Source organism: Theobroma umbraticum, unplaced genomic scaffold, assembly GCF_002168275.2.
Source record: "Theobroma umbraticum cultivar Fairchild unplaced genomic scaffold, ASM216827v3 scaffold_30.0, whole genome shotgun sequence".
NCBI lineage: Eukaryota > Viridiplantae > Streptophyta > Magnoliopsida > Malvales > Malvaceae > Theobroma > Theobroma umbraticum.
Window position 1 is genome coordinate 7,741,978 of NW_018397254.1, and position 15,093 is coordinate 7,757,070.

General features: G+C 36.1%; 2 protein-coding genes across 5 annotated transcripts; both read right to left on the reverse strand.

The window, feature by feature from the left end:
• Window positions 1–1,392: 1,392 nt before the first annotated feature.
• LOC110422992 (transcription factor bHLH95-like) lies at window positions 1,393–4,021 on the reverse strand. Its single transcript, XM_021437072.2, has 3 exons — window positions 3,498–4,021; window positions 2,409–2,864; window positions 1,393–1,755 (listed from the first exon to the last, which is right to left on the reverse strand). The coding sequence occupies exons 1-3, from the start codon at window positions 4,014–4,016 to the stop codon at window positions 1,660–1,662; spliced, it is 1,071 nt and encodes a 356-aa protein (XP_021292747.1). The 5' UTR covers window positions 4,017–4,021; the 3' UTR covers window positions 1,393–1,659.
• Window positions 4,022–5,569: 1,548 nt separating this feature from the next.
• Window positions 5,570–14,115, reverse strand: LOC110409276 (E3 ubiquitin-protein ligase MBR2). Of its 4 annotated transcripts, XM_089784107.1 has the most exons (9): window positions 14,001–14,115; window positions 13,676–13,882; window positions 12,884–13,137; window positions 11,374–11,486; window positions 9,296–11,211; window positions 7,437–7,487; window positions 6,220–6,318; window positions 5,999–6,142; window positions 5,570–5,897 (listed from the first exon to the last, which is right to left on the reverse strand). In XM_089784107.1, the coding sequence occupies exons 5-9, from the start codon at window positions 11,069–11,071 to the stop codon at window positions 5,766–5,768; spliced, it is 2,202 nt and encodes a 733-aa protein (XP_089640233.1). In that variant the 5' UTR covers window positions 11,072–11,211; window positions 11,374–11,486; window positions 12,884–13,137; window positions 13,676–13,882; window positions 14,001–14,115; the 3' UTR covers window positions 5,570–5,765. The 4 variants fall into 4 exon arrangements, with proteins under 4 accessions (XP_089640233.1, XP_021274255.1, XP_021274247.1 ...); XM_021418580.2 differs by lacking the exon at window positions 14,001–14,115 and having other exon boundaries at window positions 12,884–13,019; window positions 13,676–13,994; XM_021418572.2 differs by lacking the exon at window positions 14,001–14,115 and having other exon boundaries at window positions 13,676–13,994.
• Window positions 14,116–15,093: the final 978 nt, after the last annotated feature.

Sequence of the window (15,093 nt, forward strand, 5' to 3'; positions counted from 1 at the left end):
AGCACTTGGGACCCAACCATTAATGCCTTCCCCTTTTAACTTTTTTGAATTTGGCGCTTGTTGAATTACCCATGTTCTGCCAAATCATGGGGGGTGTTTAACCTGGAAATAATCTGCAGAAGATGAGAGTTTTTATGGCGGTGGATTTTGGAAATAGCTCTCCGGATAGGCTTAGGTTGACGACAACCATAGAAAAGCTTCATCAAGAAGTTGACAAGTGTTTTTGACGCATTACACGAAAACACCCAGAACCAGAACATGAACACATTAAGCATTGCCAATGCCAAGGCCTGCCAATTTCGTACATACAATGATTCAACTCGGGCAGAATCAAATTGTGGTTTACCATCACAGGAATTGCTTTGGAACATGCAATAACAAGTTTCCCTTGTTTCTTTTTACAGTTCTTTTCCCCATTAATCTTTGTTCGTGATTGATTTGATCAGTCACCTTTGTGTTACATGGTAGCAAATAGAGTAGAAAAGATGAAATAATTACCAAGGTTTATTCATTCAAGGCTGTGATTTGTGAACAATGGAACAAACAACGCCTCGTTTTCTCAAACCTCGTACACGGCAAGAAATATATGTCTTGCACTGTTGCTACATACTTCTGCTATAAAGAGATTCCAAATTATTCAACATTTGGATATTTATATATATTTTCTCAACAATTCATAAACTGGAAGAGTTTTAATCCTTGATTTTGCCCTTCCTCTTCCTGCTTTACATTTCGGAGCCCAAGCTAAGCTTTGATATTGACGTTGGGATTTCGTTTACTGAGGAGTTCCTTAACTTCAGAATTGAAAGACAAAGATATCCTAGTCTTTGTTTATATTTCGGGCCGAGGAGCCTTAGATAAGCCTGATCTTGACATTGATACGTCCATTTTTTAGCCCAATTCATCTCTGTTTGGGTTGTAGAATATGATCCACAAAACATGAGAAGAACTTGACCCGAAAAGATTACTCTATTTGAAGAAAAGTTTAGAAAGGACCTAAGACCCAGGATACCGTGTTCAAAGACGGGTTAAGATGGCCCAAAACAACAGATTGGTGTCAAATTAATTAGTATTTCACTCATAATCATTTCAAGAGAATAAGAAATAAACAGATTTACGACCAAAAGACCATGATAGTGAAGTTTATGCCACATGCTAATCAGAAACTTATCTCTCTTTCCCGTACTAGTGCCAAATTAATTATACATGTACAGTTGGAGAGTTCGGCATCATTTGTCTGTCATAATTATCAGTGAAGTATGAGGGGAGAGAGGCTGATAATGTTTTCATGCATCGAAATATCTTTGTTTTTCTCTCTCTCTATTTTTTTTCATCATAATAATTATATTTCTAACTATGGCGAAGCACAAAAGCCTGTACTTGTATGGAAAACACAATTATATATAGCTAGGTTGGAGATTGCAGCCTTTGAGTACAGACCACGGAAGGAGGGCAGCTAGAAATCATATCCAAAGGCTGCAACTTCGAACAAACAAAGCTACCTTGAAGCACAGACAGATAAAAAGCTTCAACAGAACAGAGTATTTCTAGCTAGTTGGTAAAAAATGGATCTTTTCCAATGGCGATAGATTTACTCCATCTATGGTAGCTTTGACCCAAAGAAGAAATGATATTTGAGGGCCAAGTTTTCTGGTATGATCAGGAAGAGACCCAGCACATGATCTCACCTGCAGCTTGTTTGAACATTTCTTCGGCTTGAAAGGCCTCTAACGTCTGACTGGAAGCTCCTCCAGCCTGCCCAATACACCCAACATAGAATTGGTATGAGATAGATGTAAGTTGGTGCTTTAACATTTAATGTAATATTTAATAAAAGGCCGTTATTCTATATATGATCTATCTTATTTAATTAGGAATTCAGAAGACAAAATCCTGAATATTTCAAAATCAAGATTCTCGTTTTTTTTTTGGGGTAAGTTTCCAATGCATAAAGGATATTGCCTATAAATCTGAGGGATTTAAACAAAGCTACCTAGAGTTGTATCTGCAGGGGTTGTCATCCTTTAATACAAGCCCTAGGTCATGAAATTTAGATAACACATTAATTCCAGTAGGAGATGAGCTATTTCTCAGTGCGCTACGACCATCAGAAGTTTCCAGTCTAAGAGTTACATTTCACGTACTATAAATCAGTATTTCGGGTTGTTGTTTGCTCATAACAATGTCTAAAAGAAAAATCTCTTGCTATTAGAAGTTTGGTACACAAAAAAGCTGGGGCAGTTAGCCATGAAATAGCCTTCGGAATTATGAGAAGTGGGTTGTGACATGCATTTTGTTACCCTAAACTTGCATGCAACCAGCATCTTTAAATGACATGAAGTAGCAAATTATGCTACAAATATAGAAAATATATGAGGCAGAGATCAGAGAATGAAGTACAAACTCACTTGCGCTTGAATCATGAACATGCTCTGATCAGAATCTGAGGAAATATGCGCAGACATCACCTCTATTTTGTGCTTCTCCAAAATATAGCAAATAGCGGTGAAGAGCCCTGGCTTCTTTGCTGAACAAACGCTTATCTGTGCTTCGTTACCACATATGTTCAGCACAACGTTGGAGGAAGTCCATGTTTGAAATAATACAGGGAACTGAGAGACCGAGAGAGAACTCGAAAAATTGGTTGCACTAATATTGGCCAGGTCACTTGAAGATACGTGATCAGCCAGGAATGCCTCCCTTGAATCAAGAGCTTGCTTTTGGGTGGTCATCATGGAGGGCTCACAACCAAAATTAATGGCACCTTGGAGCCTCTCCAGCTTTTGTTTCTGTAGCTTTTGGAGAGTTTGTTGTAGGTTTTTGATGTAGTTTACTGCTTCATCAACTATGGTCGACTTGTCAGCCTGTACAGAATAAATTCGATGAAGTTAACCCGGCCCCAGGGCAATAATTAAATCCTAATCTTCAATCATATGCTGAAAACATTTTGAATTTATCTGCGTGCAGGTTCAGACTAACCGTCAATTGGAATTGGGTTGCAGATTATGACAACTCAGCTCCAATAAATACATTTCCATGTTAATCATAAACAAATAAAGGAAGCAATCTGACTATACATATATTCATTTAATCATTTTCAATAACTGAAACTATAAGTGACACGTTTTTTACTTTCTTTTGAGAAAGACGAAACTAGTTGGCCTGGTGTACTTTTTCTTCCCCTTGTCCTCGTAATTATTAAGTGCTCATAATTTGTCAAAAACTTATTAATACACGTAGGTAACTTCTGCCAACAACCTTGTTAGGAACCCAAATACTTAGAAACAAACAGATAAGTGAGGGTTTGTGCATTTTTGGGCTGCACTAAGGGTATACATGCAGCACCATTTTTTCTTTCATTTTGCTTTTTCACGAAGAAAGAACGTATGGACATTTCAACAGCATGCCCTCTAATAAAGTATCATCACTTATTTTGTTATTAACGACCTTAATTTAATCTTGACAAGGTTTTGTGTTTTTTTCTTTTTTTTGCTTACCTTAGGAGGAAGCTGTGGAAGCAAAGCATGAAGGTTAGCAAACATGTTCCTCATCTTCTTTCTCCTCTCTCTTTCTGTCCATATATGCATCTCGTGATCTGATTCACCACCTCCTCCTCCTTTCCCTTCGCTCACTTCTCCACTTCCTTTCCCATTCTCTCCTACTGATCCTCCTCCACGGCCTCTCTTATTCTTCTTGGCCTCATCACGTAAAGTTTCTTGTTCTTGAAGGTTCTTGCCTGATTTCTCTTCACTACCAGCTGAATTATTATCTGAATTGGACAAAGCCCATGACTGGCTATCCCATAACCAAAAACTATCATGGCCGCCTTCTTCAGACATCTGGGTATAGCAAAAGCTAGAAAGAGAGAGAGAGTTGAGAAGAAGAGAAGAGAGGAGGTGTTTAAAAGGTGGCAAAGAAGGAAGATAGAAAAGGTGAAAAAGAGGGAGAGGGGGATTGTGCTTGGAGAAGGGAAGGGAAGGGAAGGGAAGGGAAGGAAGAGCCCAAAATACAATCATAAGGCAATGCGCCGTTACTGAGAATCAAAACAAAAACGGATATATATATATATATATATATATATATAGGGCCTTAGCCTGAAGCGCGTTGCAACAAAGATCTCTTTCTCTTTCTCCCTTCCAAGGGTCCCACAACCGACTGATGGGCCCCACCTTACTTTGGCATTTGCCATAAAACCAGTTTTACATTACGTCCCCCAGTGTTTCTCTCACTAATTACTCTACTTGTCTTCTTCTTCGGAAAGAAATTTGTAAAGGGTTTAGAGTAATTGTGAATCTTTCAGAAATGAATACAGGGAAAATGGGTTTGTTAATCCTATCCCATTATACTTAGCATATTCTTGCAGGGCTTATACCCCTTCGGTGTTCAATGCCAAGCTCGAAGGCATTCATTTCATTATCTGAGTCTACCCAAACAAGCAAAACCAGTTCATCTTTCAACTGATCGAAAATATATAAATAATGGGGATAGGTCTTTGGGTTATTTAAGTCTAAATTCCAGTAGTTAAGGTGAAACCATCGGCAATTACCCAGAAAGAAAAAAGTTTTATGTGTAGAAGCAAGTGAGAGTGCAATGTGCTGTTCACGCAACACAGAAACGGCTGCTACATCTGTTGATGAGTGATGATATATAATATATCCACAATTAGACAAGTAGTATTATAATTTGATAGAATAAAGAAAACGTGGATGCGTCATCACATCAAACAGCCACAAGCCATTTCATATGTCCGTTATTTACCACTAAAGCCTAGAATCATCATCGAGAATCTTTCAGTGAAACTGCAGATGGTGCTTTTTCTTTCTTTTTTATACTATAAAGTTAACAAATTAATTTACAATTCTGCTGTAGGATTGGATTGAATACTAAGTTTGTTAATAGTTTACCAAACAAATTTTATAGCTATAATAAGTAGCTAATGATTTGATTGATCTATGGTCAAAATATGGACTCTTAATGTCAATGTTCCATGCTCTGCTTCTTTCCTCAGAACTAAAAGAAAAATCCCATTCATCCATGTATATCAATTAATTACAAAGTATCATTTCATAAATGAATAAAGATAAAAATATATTAAACCTATAATATATAAAATTTATTCATTGTCAATACATCAAATATATATTAATGTAAAATGATCATTTCTAATAGGTGAACTGAAGTTTAAAATATAATGCTACGTCTAATTAAATCTTTATAGTACTTGATAGCTTTTCCCTTATATAACCGGCTAATTATATCACCAGCTTAGTTAATTAAAAAAAAAATTAACCCAAGAAATGGCTTCAAAATATCACAGGGGAAAGCACAATTGGCAGCATCATGGACTAGGAAGTTAGCTAAACAGCCATCTCTCTCCAGTGTCGCTAAGATAGGAGCGCCCCACTTGGTTCTGTAAGGGAACTGGTTTGGGTAGTAAACACAGGCACCATAAAATAGTCAGAAGAGACAGCAGGGTGCTCGACAGACATACAAAGTCAACTGTTCATAACAATATAGCACATTCATATGTTGTTGCAGAAAAACAATGAACTACTGATGACCTTAAAACTTGATAATGTCATAAATATTATTTCAAATATTTTATAATTGTCATGATGCTTTATGCAAGTTATTCCACAAACTCATCCCGTAATTTATAACATTAACAGAAGCCGGTTTAAATCAGATATAATCCATCCTATTATTGGATCTAATGACCCATGAGAAGAAAATTAAATTTCTTGCTCTAACAACAGACTTGGCTCTCATTTAAGCAAGGCTGTTGTCTTGCAAATAGGACACAGGTTCTTTAGCATTAGCCACTGTTTGATGCAGTTAGTGTGGAAGTCATGACCACAATCTAGTGTCCCAGTATCATCCCCATCTGCATATTCTTCCTGCCATTATTGAAGTTCCAACAAGGTAAAGAAACAATAAGCTGACAGATAAGCTGAACAAAGCTATTTAAAGCAGCCATTTACTCTCATCTAAATCATACCTGACAGATGCAGCAGGGTTCCAACTCTTGTGGGGATTCTGTTGTAGTGGATGAATATTTCTGCTGTTTCATCAACTTCAGAATGGTTTCCTCGCTCAGCCCAGTGCTCACATCTCCTATTCGTTCTTCTAACGCCAATAGTTCCTAATGTTGGAATTGTTACGTGAGAAGAATAACCTTCAATTTGAAGTGACAGGCATAAAAAAGCAAGCCCTTTTTACCTCATAAGACATGTTATCAACATCAAGGCGCATATCTCTATGTCTGTCATGAGTTTCAGCCATGCCATGATATATGAACGGATCAAACAGCATATAATCCTGAAAGGTCATCAAAAAAAGATCTAATGTCATATAACCGCACATAATCTAGGAAAAGACTAAGAATTATTAGCGGACAATGGAGCACCTTCTAGGCTTCTAACCAGGTGCTCCACTAAAAGAGCCGTAAATCTCTCATTTGGTAGAAATAGTTTTACGGAGTATTTAGACACGTATTCTCAAAGGTGAGACCTGTTTCTTTTTCTCTTTTGGGAGCAAAGGGTGCAGCATCCTACTTTATTTTTCTTCAAACATGGATGCTAAGTAAAGATTTGGAGATTGCAAGAAATTTTTGCTTAAAGGACGCTAAGCCATGCATATGACCTGATGGACGAAAAAAACAAGACTAGCCAACGAATAGAAACGTGGCTTAATGCAAGGGAACATCACCCTATCCCCACATCACTAGCATGTTCAAATGTTAAAGCAGTCTAGACAATGATCAACAGAAATCTTGCAAACCTACCACGAAACAAATTATTGGCATAATATGTTCAGCACCGACTATTTAACTCTCACAGATTATTCAAGACTAAGCTAGTGCAATAAAAAAAGACTTAAGTTGATAACATAAGGCATGTTGAATTTGCTCTCCACAATAACAACATATTCATTTTTCTCAACTAGTGAAAGGAGGCTGATCAAGAATGAGAATGATATTGTTTCTGCTCATCAGCACCAAGTTGTCTGCACCTTTTATCAATTTCCTTAAAGAGATGGCATACATTTCGAACAAAGCTCCCTAACTGTTTGAAGCTACCAAGTTTCGATCCAGTCCCCAAGGAACAAAATAATTTTCAAAGAAATAGAAACTCATTGAAGTAGGCTCTTATAGCAGCTTAATTGTATTTAGAAAAATATGGTATGAGAGAACAATTTTTGGGAAAGGATTGGATTTGCAAATAAAGCATATGACCTATTCCCACAATGAATAAAATTGTCGCCAGAGAAAAGCAAAAGGAAAAGGAAATGAATCATTTTCAACCTTAGCCAGCTAAATCATTATAGTTAATGTAGCCAAAAATATATAAAAAAAAAATCTCTACTGCGAGTTCACAACAAATTATAAAATTGTCATGGTAACATAACATAAGCATTGCATGAATAAAAAACCAAACCTCAATTCGTAAGTTCTCCCCCCTACGCATGGCATTCAAGACTTGACGAATCTGACACATGGAGAAGGAAATGAGCAGTAAGTTATTGGAGTTTTTTCTCAATTTCAATTGCCAAACCAAGCCATTGTGGTTATAAAAAATACTAATTTTACTACTACAACAAAATTGCCAACATATATTTTTCACCTCAAAGTTAATTGGGCAGCTTATGTAAGCTAAGAAGCAAACAATATGATTTCCATAACTTTAACAGATTATGTAACAAATATGGATTGCATAATTAGAAATTGAGCAAAATGGAGATGCTTTGAGCTCTTTTTTCTCTTGAAAAAATAAATAATAAAGAAGAGGTAAACAGAAATCATCCACATACAACAAAGTGGAACAGAAGAAAAAACACACAAAAGTGAACATAGCCTGAGAAAAGAGAGAACTAGCAAGATGGAGCATTTTTAGTAGAGAGAGATAGAGGAATAAGTGGGTATGACATGACCATCATAAATGTCAATTTAATATAATGTAAAAAGCTGCAGTATCCAAAATTGCATCAGGATGTTTCAATCTATTATAACAATTTCATGGAAAAGTAATGTCAAACTGCCCTATTTTTGCTAGGTTGAGACTGCTCAAGACTTAATATCTTAATCAAATATTAAGGTTGCAACAGGTTACAGTCAAGGACAAAAATTGGTGCAAAGATGACCCATATGCATTGGACAGATAAAAGCACTAATGGCAACAGATAATTTGATTAAACAATAAATACAGACTAGATATGAAAGATGAAATAACCGGGGATCTAGAGTATAAAGCTTGCAAAAAGTGTTAAAAGGCAAAATTTTTCATATCAATGAGCCAAGCAGCTTGCAAAATCGCTCACACAAATGATGAGATATGGAGCCTGATTTGCTACCAGTTTGTCTTATTTCCTTTTAGAACAAAACCATGTTCATATTTTCCTTTAGCTGTTTTTTTTCCCCTAAAATAAATAACATTCCAATATTAATGCTAGAATATCATATAAACTTAGAATTTATGTTTTCAGAAATTTGAAGATTACATATTCCAGAACATGAAAATTTCCATCAGAATATGAGTAAGCACTAATATGACATGTTAACTGCAATGATCAATTCCAAAAGCGCAAATCATAAACAGTGCCAATGATATCAAGTGTGAAGCTCTAACAGAAGGGGGAAAGAATAGACAGCAAGTTAATTCACAAAATAAGTATAAGATTGTGATATAATTTTCAAATGAAGCAATCTTTGATGAAAATGAGGTGGACACAAGTTTTAGATAAAACAATACCTAAGAACTGATACTTCAGGGAGAACATCAAATATAAAACATAGAAAGAGAAGAATCTATGAAGATGTATGTGTCCTTCTTGACAGTTTAATCTAGCAAAAATTAATAAATACAGTAAGGTGCATTCTAAATATCTTATCCAAAATGAAGTTGTGATAAGATGAACACCAAATACGAAATGAGGACAACGACAAGAACATATCAACAGCAATTTAGTTAAGAAATGAAACTTATGTCCTCTTAGAATTGGTTCATATTTTATTTTTTTTTGTCAGAATATATAAACCATGTGTATGCAAACAGGAGTGTAAGTTTATATGCATATAAAAACAATACTAAATACAGAAAACTAACAATGCCCTCAGAGTATAACTGAATAACTATGGTAATTGTAGAACCCTAACAATCATCATTATCTAGAAAGCCAAATATGTTACTATTCAGGATTTAAATTAATTGAAAACAAACCCTATTCAGGTAGCCTTAGACATATAAATGTACAGAGGCAATGAAGTTAAAGATTTGCAAAAAATCTTCAGAAGACAAACCTCAGATATTAGTCGGTGTCTCCCTTCAATATCAGCAGCCAAAGCCCGCAATGACTGCGGCATCCCTAGAACATCATCACCTTGTCTCTCCAATAAGAATGCTGACCTTGGGTATGGTTGATTATTACCTTGGCTATTAGATCCAGATGGCACCACTGTCTCTTGTGAGGATGCAGACGGGGCTGAAGACAATGGTGGGAAATGGCCACTATGACCACCAGATTCAGAATCAATTGGTGGAAATAAAGACCAAGGAGCAAATTCTGATAGTCTTTGTTGATTATGTATTGAAGGGTTGTGAGGAGGAATCCAGGCAGGAGTGGGCAAAGGATGGACGCTTGAACTAGGACCAGGTCGATTGGAGGATGGAACACCACCAGAAGTGCTAATATTTCCAGAAGCCAAACTCCAACCTGCTGGATCTTGTGCCACATTTCTCATCTCAGTTGCTGGAACAAACATAGGATGCTCTGCATTGTTTCTTGGGATATGTCTTATGTTGGGTTCATCCCGTAGTGCAGCAGCTCTCTCTCCAGAATTAATAGAACTTGATGGATTGCCAGTTCTAGAATTGGCAGAATTATTCCAAGCAAAAGGATGCACATTTCTTGGCACAAAGGAAATAGTCCTCATATGAGGTTGAGTTGGGGGAGAACAGGAATTTCCAGCTATTGCTGCTGTTGGTCTCAAGTCTAAAGAGTCACTGAATGGGGAAGATCTAGATTGAGTAGGAGAGCCAAAACTAGAATGCCCTGCAACCCCAGTCGATGATAAACTAAATGGTAAAGATTCTTGTTGGTTTCCCAGATTTGCTCTTCTTACACTTGAAGAAGGAAAAGCATCAGTAACTACTCCTCTCATACCAAGCCCAACTCTTGGATTTGGCTGATCAGGAGGACTAACATTGAGGAAATTCCGAGAGGGCGTAGATAAACTCAAGCTGCTAGAAGCATCATTACGAGCAGGGCCATTATGCCATGCAGCATTCTCAAGTTGTTGAAAACAGCTTGAAGTACCAGCAGAATAAGACTGTCCAGAAGTGCCTTCAAGGGCCTTCCTCTTGCAGGATAAACCCCAACTGCCCAAGGAAGAGCCAGAGCCATCATTGCTTTCCTCCCCAAAATAATTAGAGCTTCCAGATGAACTACCAACATTATCAGAAGAAACACAGGCATTAGATGTCTGCTCTCTTTCCAGTCCACCTGAGCTGTAGAGACTAGGACCTAGACCAGTTCCCACAACTGAACCTCCATTACCACTGCTGCTAATAAATCCTTCATTTAGATTCACACCCTGTGGGATATGATTAGAGCTGGAACCCTGCAAATATATAGGCCCACTTCTGACCTGATTGCCACTCCGTCCATTCAGTCTCCCAGGGAAAAAGACATTTGGTGGTTCAACCCGCCTTTCTTCTGACCTTGGAGCAGCCCCAGCACAAACACCAAAAGAAGAAGACCAGCCACACTCCATTTTTGTTCCATCATCATTACCATGGTGATTTAGAACATCCTGCATCACCTGGTTTTGTAGTCTCAATCTAGAGCTCGGTTCACCCGAACTCCAGCCACTAAAACTCTGAACATCAGGAGTAACAGCATTTGCATGCATTGTCCCACCAGAAGAAACTGTATGATTGGATAACCGAGTTTCCACAGGATTCAGCATGTTATGCAAAGAGTTCGGTTGACTAATACTAGCATTATTGGGACTAGATCCCTCATCAATGTTAACAGTTTCAGGGAAGGAATCAATGGGACCCCCCTGACCTTGCATCAGGGACAATATCTTCCCCCTAGAAATATGTCTGAGATGCTAAATATTCCAAAAATCCAAAAAAAGAGGCCCGTTCAAGCTGTGCAATTCTCGGGTCAAAATGTGAAAGGGATACACAAACTCAGACTGTTAGTTGAAATCTGAAAAGATAGGGACAACATGCGAGTGTCACTTATTTCCGTTATGAAAAGGAGGGAAAAAAAGAGCGAGAGGGTTTAAACGATAAAGGAAGAAAATTATGTAAAGTATTAAAAAGCACACACACACACACACACACACACAATATTGCAATCCCAACTTACAAAATAAGTTCAGAAACTCCTGAGTTCTGTAGCTTTCCCAGGTCATATAGGCTTGACTGGTTGCATTTGGTGTATCACGTATGTTAGCAAATGAAAGCCTCAGCCAGTAATCTCTTGAACCCAAAAGAAATAACTACCTCAGTGACAACAGATATTAATTTTTGACAGGAGGTGCAGGCAAGAATAACTTTATGTTACTTGGCAAGCAACAAGAAGTCCTAATAGGTTAATTAGATAAAAAAATGAAGTTAAAACTGAATATTGGTCTATCAAAACAAAAACAGAGTACCAACAGCTCTAGTTTCTAACATGCCAGCTCAATTAGAGATTTAGATATAAACTTATACCAATTGACTGGTATATGCTTATAAGGAAAGCAGTTGATTGACTATTTATTTATCCTGAGAGACTTTTTGCATGGCATCCATAAGGCAGTATTTCTCTGGTTCAGCCGTTATGGACATTTCAAGCATAAATATTAGATGATCCGCGACATAAAGTCCTGTAAGTAGAAAGCAGCAAATACAAACAAATTAACAGAACACATCAAGCCAAAGAGAATGTCTACAGGGGGTTGCTTCTGAATCTTTCCTATGCATCACCTAATGAAGCACTGGTCAAGGATAAACTTTTCTTCCAGTAAATCATGCAGTCTAAAGTAAAATGCCCATGATGAACAACTTTCTATGTCTTTCCAGTCAAATCTCCCCTTCCCTTAGACATTATAATTGTTGGTTTATCAGTATATTGAGATGACTCAATCCAGTTGAACAAGATATTTTATTGTTTTTACATTTTAGATCCTAGAGTCTTGAGATTTACAATACTTTTGGCTGTTACTTTGTTCTTTTATTGGCATCGTCCCTCTCATGCAACATTAATTACAGCAAGGATACTAACTGAAACTCACAGTTTCTGACTGTATGGAGCATTCTCTATAAATCAAGCTATCTCCAAGTCACTGTCCAGAATTGCATACATGCAAATGCACCCTGGCATGTGCAAAATCATGTTACCAGAACTAACCATCTCAAATTTTTTGTAAATTATTTTTAACACTAATTAACCTAGCCTTTTCATTAACTCATCCGCTAGACATTCACATCGAAGATGACACTTAAACTTCATAATTATGACTAAAATGTAATTCATGCCAACTTTAAGGAAGCTAAGCAATGCAATCGTTCTTCCCATATCTTTTCTACCTTCCATGTTGACATATAAAGACACACAATTTACAATCACCCAATGCATGTGCAAAATCACAAAGTTTTATAACTAGTTAGTGGTTACCATTCACATTAAGTTCAGAATTAAGCAGTAAAATGCTAGGCACCATTACAAATGGAAACACCATTGCTACAATCCTACAACTCAACCATCACTTTATCAATATTTTCATGCATTGTCATCCAATAACCAGCTACAAACTAAAACTAGAATAAAGAAAGAATTGAAGAACACTGAAGAAATAACATCAGATAGAAGCACAATGATATTAAATTATTACCACATACAATCTGGTCCTTAGCACTTAGCTTCTGCTCACAGACAGGAAGGAGTTCAATATCTTTTGGTGAAGAACATTCAGGCTTTTGCACCAAATGCGTTGAGGCAAACCCGCAGGTCAAAAGGAAACTAAAATGCTGAGACAGCAGGAATTATAGATCAAAATGTCGCTTCTTCAGCCTCAAAGTACAAAATCAACAAAATGCAATTTGAAGAAGCAGGATCTCAACCATCTAAGAATGCAAAATAAAACATCTGCACCAAGAAAAAACACAAACTTTATCACATTGACAAACCCATTAAACTAAATGAAACAACCCAAAAGAATGGTCTTTTAGAAATCATGTGAGCTGCTTCTTGCACTAGTAAAGTTTTGGTTTTTGAAACAAGAAAACCCAATCTCCACTCTTCCTTTATTTAGTTAAAAAAGTTACCAAATTTGACATCAGATGCTTAAATTGAAGAATGCCCATATCCAAATATTTGACCAGAATTTTATTTTATTTTATTTCATTTCAAAAAAAGAAAAGGAAAATTAAAATCGCAAATGCTTGAGATAAAGACCCAATTAAAATTAAATACTGTAGCAAAGAACCCAACATGAGTCGACCTCGATCCCTCGTATTCTTTCAAAACAATCGCATGCAAATTGAAGTAAATAACCAGAAAATTAGCAAAAACTAAGAAATCCCAATAAAGGGTAAAAACTAAACATCTTGAAAAGCAGATTATTTTAGATCATTAAAGATAATATATTTTATTAAGAGACAATCGCATGGATTAAGAAAAATACCTGAACAAAAAACCTGAGACGATGAAATGAAAACCGATCAAAAAAATTGGGTCTTTGAGATTAAAAGTCATTAACAGACACTGTTGTCAAGAGAGGAATCAAAGGCGTTTCTTCGGGTTCTTTTTTTTTTTTTCTTATTTTTTGGGGAAGTTTTGTACTTTCCTCTTGTTCTCTTCCTCCTCTTTGTGTTTCAGTTACTTTTCATTTCTGATGATAGAAAAGAGAACGAAGAAAAAAAAAATTATCAGAATAGGACAAGACCAAACCACTGAGCAATGGATGAGAGACAGACAGGGAAACAGAGTAAGTGTATTTTGTTTCTAACCTTGTTTTTTTCTTTTCATTTTTTCCTTTATTGAGTTTGTAATAAACTTTTTTTTGAAAAAATAGGTATAAATTATAAATAATAAAAAAATGGGGTCTTGTCTAATTTTTAAGATTTAGGGTGAGGTCAGTAGGAGTGGTGCTGGTGGGAGGTGTCTTGAGTCTTAAGTGCTTAGAGGCATTTTATTGTACACGTAGCTTTCATGCATTGCCAGGGGCCCCATTTCTCTTTTGTTTTCATTTTTTGTCTAATAAAAATATACATTTAACCCTGGAGGATCTCTCCCATTGATGGTTGGAGGAGGCAGGAGGAAGGGATTGGTAAAAGATTTGCAAGCAAGAAATTTTACTTTTATTTTTTTTTTTTGTGATGGGTGTTATTATCTGAGTCAAGACTGAATTTGGGCCAACCAATCCTTGGTCTGGGTGGGGAGGCAAACAAGGCTTTTAGTAAAAAAGACACAGTGTGGTGTTTTGGGTTGTGCCAACACCCAACATCATTTCAACACATTTGGCCATGGCTGTTGGTGCTTAAAGAAGATATACCACACCAGAGGTGTTGGGTTTCATTTGATTTCGCTTGGTTTGAAAGACATAGAAGAATTATTTCCATTTTAAAGAAAAATATATTCCTAATTTAATATTTTTTATATATTATTTGTTTTAAAAAATGTTAATGTACTTTACCAAATATGGGTACTTGAGATTTTCATTTGTTGCAAAATAGATTAATTAAGGCATAATACTCAAAAAAGTTATTGAACTATATAAAAAAAATTAAATAAGTTCTTATTTTTCTATTGTATTTAATTAGGTTTTTGTATTTTTATTTTAAATCAAATAAATTCTTTTGATTAATAGTTGACTAATTATTATTTATTAATTAAAATATTAATTATCATTTTTATATTCACGTAATATTGACATGAAAATATCACATGATAGTGTTATCATATCATATCAATATGTCATGTTACCATACATTATAACATGACAGTGTATTTATGTCAATGTTACATAATATGAAATGATAAGTAATAAGTTGACTAAGTCAACCATTAATAACAAAAGGTTATTTGGCTCAAAATAAAAAT